We start from the raw sequence: 9,120 nt of genomic DNA, 5'->3' as shown, positions 1-9,120 counted from the left end.
GTGGTGGTATGTGCTGTGGAGTCAAAACTGAGTGATAGCTGACCCTCCAGCAGGTTTTCAGAGGCAGTAAATCTCACAGAAGGCAATTGCCCATCTTTCTCATAGAGCAGCTTTTTTATAATTTTTTTAAAGTGGATTGAACTACTTACTTTTTATTGGCAAAGCATTTCCTTACTACTAAGCCACCAGTGCGCTATGAATGCAAAATGTAGAACTTAGTCCCTAACTCTTAGGTGCTCCAGGCTAATAATTATAGAACAAGTCTCTGGAAGAAATATAAAGACAGCGCTTCAAGCTAAAATTCCACTGGGGGGGAATGAAGTAAGCGTCACAGCTTTCAGCAGTTGTAAAACGTATAAAGGACTGGAAGGTGAGATCAAGTGCAAGCTATCTCTTTAAGCACCCAGCCATGGGACAGCCAGGCTCCCAGGTCATCCTACCTGGTTTGCTTCTGAAACTGTCAGTCAACACGACATCACTCTTGATTGGGTTACCTGCGTCGGCTGAGCCATCTGCACTGCCTTGTAAGCAGTGAAGATCAAGTCCGGTTCACCTCCTGCAGTGGCCCAGAGGCTTGAGCTATGGGCGACCCTGAGACCGGAAGGACTGTAATTAAATTCAACCACTGCCAGAAATGCATCTACAGCTTCACTGTGCCCAGGTGCTGTCCCCTCTGCCTGCAGGAAGTAAGCTCCAGGACGCTGGAGCAAGCCCCTGTCAGCATCTTCAGCCCCTTTACCAATGGCCATCAGGAGAAATGTTCCTTCCTCCTCAGACCAACTTTGGGAACCTTTCTTAGGTACAGTCCTTTTTATTTGCATTTTAATGAGTGTTACATTGAAGTTTGCAAATGTTTCTGTTTGTGAATTTTTCCTGAAAACTGGTTTCCACCCGAGTGTGTGTGTGTGTGTGTGTGTGTGTGCTGGGAGAAAGATATGGAAAGCTCATTATTTCTTGAAATGAGAAGTATAAGGCAATAGGAAGAGTATGGACAAACTTGCTTACACAATTTTAAGAGAGAAAAATAAATAATCAGACTTTCTGCCTGCAGATTCTATCCTGAGAGACCAATAGAAAATGACCCAGTTGCCAATTATATTCAAGTTATACCTTTCCCTTCTGTGACAAATAGGCAAAATATGCAATGCCTAAAGAATGGCCACTTAACAGTTTATTTTATATACAAGGGAGTGAAATTAAGATAGTCTTGATATATTTCAAGTGTAGATGCCATTTGACTGTCATTAAGAAAGGCTAGAGAAATCCAAAGTGTCTTGTCTTCTTCTTGTCCAGAGAGCCTGAGAGGAAATGGAAGTAAACAGTTAATTTGCTTGATGACTGAGCAAAAGTTTGGAAGTTTGAGTCTAGCAAAGGCACCTCAGAAGAAAGACTTGGTGATCAGCCATTAAAAATCCTACAAAACCCCATTCCACTCTGACACATATAATGTCTCCCATGGGTCCACTTACATACTTGGAAAGTGTGTTCATGCTTATTTTTACTGTCAAATCTAATGCAAAGACCCTCCTTGTCTCTTAAAAATCTCCCCTTGGTTGCTCAGCAGACTGCCCTCTGAACCTTCCTGGGGGCAGAAGACTACATTGTTCTGGTGCCTTTAAATCCTCAGGTTCTATTCTAGTTATTTGGATAACCATCTCTGTGACTCTGGGTCTATAAAATGAGGACCCAATGGCCTTGCCAGAGAGAGTTGGTGATACTGACCCATGTGCCAGTTATACTGTTAAGCCCACATGCCCCTTCCTGTTTTGATCCCTTTACAGTCAATTCAGGTTATAACTACGCAAGCCTAGCAGAACTCTTAAGCCCATCTTTGTCAGAATCTCAAAACTCAGAGGATTTTTTTTTAATAGGAGCTCCTCATTCGTACTAACTGTAGTCTTTTACTGGTCGATTTCACAAGCTTTTGAATCACTTGATTAAGTTTCAGAATCCATTTGCCATAACATTGTTTTATTTACATAGCAGCTCTTGTGAGAAATGCCATTTTGAAAAAGCTACAGCCTTACTCTCAAGAAATGAACAATATACATTGATCTGCTCATGGGCTGGTCTCTACTTCAGTCTGGAATGGGAGATGTTAGCATGGACAGGGGGATGTGGTGGTGCTACAGTACGTGGACTTTGGCCTCTTCCTAGTCCTTCAATAGCCCAGGAGCTGCAGGTCCCCCAAATCAGACCCTCTAAATATTCCAAGTTCAAGGTACTTCCTTTCCTTTCATTCACATTTCCAAACCCTCAATACAGCAAAGAAAACAATCTATAGGTCAAAGTTCACTCTGAGTTGTGATCAACTATCTCCTACAACTCACTTTGAGAAAATTACCAATGATTTTGTAAATGAGAACTAGTCGTGATCCAATTAGATTAGAATCACCCAGGACTTAAACACACCCATGTTTATTATGGCTTTGTTTGCAGTAGCAAAGAGCTGGAAACAACCCAAGTGCCTATCAACAAATGAATGGATAGAGAAGCTCTGGGATATTTACACAACGGAATACTATGCAGCATTGAAAAACAAGGATCTCATGAATTATTATGCTAAGTGGATGGCCCTAGAGGACATTATGCTGAGTGAAATATCTCAGTCAAAAAAGGACAAATATTGCATAGGGCCACTATTGTAAAACAGGACTGACATTGGGGTTGAGGGGAGACAGAAGAAGGGGAAGAATGATGTATACCACATTACAGCAGATGAGGGAGAGAACTGTTTAAAAGGGATATATGATTAGGTATTATTGTCATGTCAGGAGTCTAGAATGAAGGCTACACAGTGCAGTGGACTTGGGGGGAGGGATTTCATAGCAATGAAAGAGTCTTTCTTTTACTTATCAAGGAGAAAAGTGAATTTGGGGTGGGGGTGGACAGGGAGAATAGTACAGCAATGAATGACTGGAAACCCTAAGTCTCTGTAAACTTTCATTAAAATTAATTTTTTAAAAGTGTAAAAAAAAAAATCACCCAGGGCTGCCATATATGGTTGTGAAGGTTGTGGGTGGGATAAAGGCCCCTGGCTAGTGGGTTCATCTAGCAGTTCTTTTGATACATAACTTTGTGTATTCTTTATTTGATGATTCCTGTATATCATTAAATATTTTTCTCATAGAATCTTTCACTCTTGAAATTCTCAACTGTTCCCCACTTCTTTCAGCTTAAGAAGTGTAGAGTATATTTATTCACCTTCAGGTTGTTGATGAATTTTTCTCCAATCCTGAAGCCATGTTCTTCTTTATATATTTCAGCTTCTTTATAAAAATTTTTTTATTTTATTAATTTTAATGAATGTTTACAGAGATTTTGGTTTTCTATTCATTCATTCATTGTTGCATTTTTCTCCCTGCCCACCCCTCCCCTCCACAGTTCACTCTTCTCTCTGCAAAGTAAAATTCGTGCATTGTATACAATCCCCCCTCCCCGCCGACTACAAATACACTCCACTATACAACCTTCATACTGGACTCTTGTCATAACACAATACCCAATCATATATCGCTTTTAAACAGTTCTCCCCTTTATGTGTTTCAATGCAGCATACATTATTTGTCTCCTCTTTCTTAGTCTCCCCTCAGCCCTGATGTTAGTCCCATTTTACAACAGTGGCACTATGCTATATTTGTCCATTTGGGGTTTTTATTTTTTTTAATTCTTTTTTTTTTAATTTTTTGTCCTCTCTGCCTGTCAACCTGCAGATTCCGAGCCATGTGAACTGGTTCCATAGCTTGGAGCAATCTCTCCAGGATGGATACACACAAAGTAGTCTGCTCCTGGTGGTTCTGGTTAAGCAGGGAGAAAAGCGGGCCGAGGTGCATCTCTGCCATCTGCTCCCGGAGCTCGCTGAGCGGCATGGTCTGCAGGACCGAATGCAGCGCGCGCAGCTCCTCCAGTGGTGCTTCTAACCGCGAGACCTCCTGCAGCAAACCCAGCACCTGGGCTGCCATCTTGCCCCCCCTCCCGGAGAGCCCCTATATTTGTCCATTTGTGACTGAGATATTTCACTCAGAAAAATGTCCTCCAGGGTCATATATTTTGAATAATATTTCATGAGTTCTTTGTTTTTCACCCCATCATAATATTCCATTGTGTGAATATACCAGAGCTTCTCTATCCATCCATTTGCTGATGGGCACTTAGGTTGTTTCCAACTCTTTGCTATTGTGAACAAAGCCGCAATGAACAAAGGTATACATATATCTGCTTGGGTGGCAGTTATGGTTTCTTTAGGGTATATTCCCAATAGCGAAATTGCTGGGTCCAATGGTTTTGTCTATTTTTAACTTTTTGAAAAGGCGCCATACAGCCTTTCATAGTGGTTGCACCATTTTACACTCCCACCAACAATGAATAAGGGTTCCAGTTTCTCCACAAACTCTCCATCATTTGTTGTTTGCTGTTCTGTTAAATTTTGCTATTCTTACTAGGGTGAGATGATATCTCATAGTTGTTTTGATTTGCATCTGTGTTAAATGATTTTGAACATTTCTTCATGTTTGTTGGCCATCTGAATGTCTTCTTTGGTGAAGTGTCTGTTCATATCCAGTGTCCATCGGGTAATTGGGTTGTTTACCTTTATCTTGTTGTGGTGCTCGAGTATTTTATAAATTCCAGATATAAGTGCCTTATCTGACATGTCATTACCAAATATTTTTTCCCAGTCTGTGGCTTCCCTTTTTACCCTGTTGGAGAAGTTTTTGGATGTGTATAGGGATTTGATTCTTAGAAGGCCCCATTAATCTACATTATCCTCTCCTGGTTGTAGATTTTTCAGAATGCTTGGAAGACTATTTATGTTGTGGATTAGAACTTCTAGAATTCTTCCAAGTCTTTCTTTAATGAAATTTGTAGTCCTTGGTTTTTGTCCTACGTCCATGATCCACCTTGAGTTGGTTTTTCTGTATGGAGTGAGGTGTAGATCTTGCTTGAGTTTTCTGCAGATACTTTCCCAATTTTGCCAACACTATTTCTTTAAAAGGCTGTCATTTCCCTACTTAAGTGATTTCATCTCCTTGTCAAAAATCAGTTGACTATAGGTACATGATTTCTGGGTTCTCAGTTCTATTCCATTGATCTATGTGTCTGTCATTTGCCAGTATCACACAGTCTTGATCACGATGGCAATCAATGTAGAAGGATTTGAAATCAGGAGGCGAGATGTCTCCTACTTTGTTTCTCTTTATGGAGTGTTTTGCTTATTCTGGGCCTCTTTCCTTTCCAAATGAAATTGGAGATTGCATTTTCCATTTGAAGAATGGAATTGGTATTTGTATTGGGATTGCACTGTTAAGTATAACTTGCCTAGGTAGTATTGTCATTTTGACAATACTGAGAGTTCCTATCCACTTCTCCAGGTATCTTTTTGTTTATTGTAGTAATGTTTTGTAATTTTCTTTTAATAGATCCTTTGAGCTTCTGGTTAGATTTACTGCCTACTATTAAATCTTGTGATTAGCTATTGTGAAAGGTATTGCTTTTCTTAGCTCCAGCTCTGTATTCTCTCTGTAACTGTAGAGAAATCCAACTGATTTTTGTATGTTGTTCTTGTATGCTGCCATTTTGCTGAATTGTATGTCTGATAGTTTTCTTGCTGAGTCTTTCGGGTTTTCTAAGTATACTATCATATCATCTGCATATAGTGATAATTTTACCTCCTCTTTGCTAATTTGGACCTTTTATTTCCTTCTCTTGCCTTCTTGGAGGCAAGGATTCGGGGACTTCATCTGACATACTTTGGACATGTTGTAAGGAGGTCCTTGGGGACATGATGGTGGAGGGACCGCGCAAGAGGAGAAAACCCTCTAGGAGATGGATTGATTCAGTTACTGGGGTAATCGGGATGTGTGTGTCAGAGGCAGTGCGATTAGCACAGGATAGAGCAGGGTTTAGGGCTCTTGTACATAGGGTCACTATGAGTCGCAAACAACTCAATGGCACATAACAACAACAACTTGCCTTATTGCTGTCACTAAGACTTCCAATATCATCTTGAATAGGAGAGGTGATAGTGGGCATCCTTGTCTAGTTCCTGTTCTAAAAGGGAATGCCTTTAATCTCTCTCCATTGTATATATACTTTTTACTATGTTAAAGAAATTCCCCTGTAATCCTATTTTGTTGAGTGTTTTAATCAGGAAAGGGTGTTGGATTTTGTCAAAGGCCTTTTCTGCATCAATTGCTAGGATCATATGGTTCTTGTTCTTTGCTTTGTTAATGTGATGAATTACACCGATTGTTTTTCTTATGTTGAACCATCCTTGCATACCTCTTATGAAACCCACTTGGTCATGGTGAATTAGTTTTTTGTTGTATCATTGGATTCTTCTGGCCAAGATTTTATTCAGATTTTCCCCTCTATTTCATGACAGATATTGGCCTATGGTTTTCTATTTTGGTGGTGTCTTTACCTGGCTTTGTTATTAAGGTTGTGTTTGCTTCATTGAATGAGTCTGGGAACAGAGCCACAATAAACATGGCTGTGCATATATCTGCTTGGATGTCGGTTATGTTTTCTTTAAGGTAAGTTCCCAGAAGTTGAATTGCTGGCTAAAAAGGTATTTCTATTTGCAACCTTTTGAGAAAGCACCAAAAGCCTTCCAAAGTGGTTGTACCATTTTACACTCCCACCAACAATGAATAAGGGTTCCAGTTTCTCCATAAACTCTCCAGCATTTGTTGTTTGCTGTTCTGTTAAATTTTGCTATTCGTAATAGGGTGAAATGATATCTCACAGTTGTTTTGATTTGCATCTGTCTTAAAGCTAGGGATTTTGAACGTTTCTTCATGTGTTTGTTGGCCATCTGAATGTCTTCTTTGGTGAAGTGTCTGTTCATATCCAGTGTCCATTGGGTAATTGGGTTATTTACCTTTATCTTGTTGTGGTGCTCAAGTATTTTATAAATTCCAGATATAAGTACCTAATCTGACATTTCATTACCAAATATTTTTTCCCAGTCTGTGTCTTCCCTTTTTACCCTGTTGCAGAAGTTTTTGGATGTGCATAGGGATTTTATTCTTAGAAGGCCTCATTAATCTATTTTATCTTCTCCTGGTTGTAGATTTTCCTGGATGATTGGAATACTATTTATGTTGTGAAGTAGGACTTCTAGGTTTCTTCCAAGCATTTCTTTAATGAAATTTATAGTCCTTGGTTTTAGTTGTAAGTCCATAATCCACCTTGAGTTGGGTTTTTTGTATGAAGTGAGGTGTGGAGCTTGCTTGAGTTTTCTACAGATAGTTTTCCCAATTTTGCCAACACCATTTGTTAAAAAGGCCAAGTGCCCATCAACAAATGAATGGATAAAGAATCTCTAGTATATTCACACAATGAAATACTATGCAGCACTGAAAACAAGAAATACATGAAATACTGTGCTAAGTGGATGACACTAGAGGACATTATGCTGAGTGAAATTCTCAGTCACAAAAGGACAAATATTACATAAGGTCACTAATTGTAAAACAGTACTGATATTAGGGTAGAGGGAAGACAGAAGAAGGAAAGGAATGATGTATACTGCATTGCAACAGATGAGGGAGAGAACTGTTTAAAAGAGATATATGATTAGGTATTATTGTCATGACAGGAATCCAGAATGAAGGCTGCACAATGCAGTGGACTTGGGGGGGAGGGATGGCATAGGAAGGAAAGAGGGGTGGGCAGGGAGGAAAGTGCAACTATGAATGACTGGAAACCCTAAGTCTCTGTAAATGTCATTAAAATTAATTAAAAACCCCCACAATATCTAAAAAAAAGAAAAAAGGAATGAGTCTGGGAGAATTTCATTTTTTTCTGTTTTCTGAAATTATGTAGAATTGGTAATAGTTCTTCTCTGAATGTTTGATAAAATTCACTTGTAAAACCATCTGGTCCTAATATCAAAGTTGTTTTATTACCTTTTCAATTTCTTCTTTTGTAATGTGTCTGTTTAGGTGTTCAATTTCAGCTGATTTCAGTTTAGGTAGGTTGTACATTTCTAAGTATTTTTCCATTTCCTCTAGATTTTCATACTTATTTAAGCATAGTTTTTCATAATATTCCATTGTTATTCTTTTTGTTTTACTTGGGTCTGTTGTGATGTTGCCTTTTTCAGCTTTTATTTGGATTATTTGTGTCTTTTCCTTTGTTAGTTGTGCTAGTGGTTTGTCAATTTTATTTACCTTTTCAAAGAACCAACTCCTAGTTTTGTTGATAGTTTCAATTGTTTTTCCATTTTCTATTTCATTTATTTCTGCCCTACTTTTTATAATTTCAGTTTTTTTAGAGGGTGTTGGTTTTTCTTGCTGTTCTTTTTCAATTTGTTGGAGATATTGGGTTATCTCTAGCCCAATCTATGGTCATTTTTTTCCCCTGCCTTTTGATGTGTTTGCTTATTGCTATAAATTGACCTCTTATTACTACTTTGGCTGTTTCCCAGAGGTTTTGGTAAGTTGTGTTTTCATTTTCATTTGTTTCAAGATAATTTTTTATTTTTTCTTGTACCCACTCATGTTGAAGCAAGGTGTTGTTCAGCTTCCAAATGTATGGTTTTTTCTCCTTTATCCTCTTGTTATTAATTTCTAATTTTGTAGCATTGTGCTCTGAGAAGATGCTTTGTACTATTTGTATGTTTTTTGATTTATTGATGCTTTCCTTGTGACCTAAAATGTGATCTATTCTTGAGAATGTTCCTTGCACATTGGAGAAGAAGGTATACTGTGCTTTTTTGGGGTTCATTAGCCTATAAATATCTATGAGATCAAGTGTTTCTCCCTTGCTGCTTTCAGAATTCTCTCCTTAACCTTTGGTTCTGGCAAATTTAACTATAATATGTCTTGATGTTTTTCTTTTGGGGTCGAATCTATATGGTGTTCGCTGAGCTTCCTGAATACATATTCTCTCATTCTTCATTGTGCCTGGGAAGTTTTCCTCTAATAATTCTTCCACAACTTTTTCAGTGCCTTTACTTGCTTCTTCCTTTTTTTGGATTCCAATGATGCACATGTTATTTTTCTTGATGGTGTCCCACATTATTCTTAGATTTTCTTCTTTTTCCTTCTTTTTTGAGTCTGCTTTTTGCTCTAGCAGATCAGTGGTGACAATTTTGTTTTCAATTTTACTGATTCT

At 38.4% G+C, this 9,120-nt stretch overlaps 1 protein-coding gene across 1 annotated transcript in view; it reads left to right on the top strand.

The window, feature by feature from the left end:
• Positions 1–581: 581 nt before the first annotated feature.
• The window catches only part of LOC102858893 (chromosome unknown open reading frame, human C3orf83), a 17,458-nt gene continuing 8,919 nt past the window's right edge, over positions 582–9,120 (top strand). The window contains exon 1 of the mRNA XM_006902732.1: positions 582–799. Within this exon, the coding sequence (XP_006902794.1) occupies positions 582–799 (218 nt within the window). The remainder of the gene's footprint in view (positions 800–9,120) is intronic.

Source organism: Elephantulus edwardii, unplaced genomic scaffold, assembly GCF_000299155.1.
Source record: "Elephantulus edwardii isolate Elephantulus edwardi_28Jun2011 unplaced genomic scaffold, EleEdw1.0 scaffold00443, whole genome shotgun sequence".
In the NCBI taxonomy this organism is placed as follows: domain Eukaryota; kingdom Metazoa; phylum Chordata; class Mammalia; order Macroscelidea; family Macroscelididae; genus Elephantulus; species Elephantulus edwardii.
The sequence above is the reverse complement of the archived record's forward strand: the minus strand, read 5'-3'. Positions and strand labels throughout refer to the sequence as shown.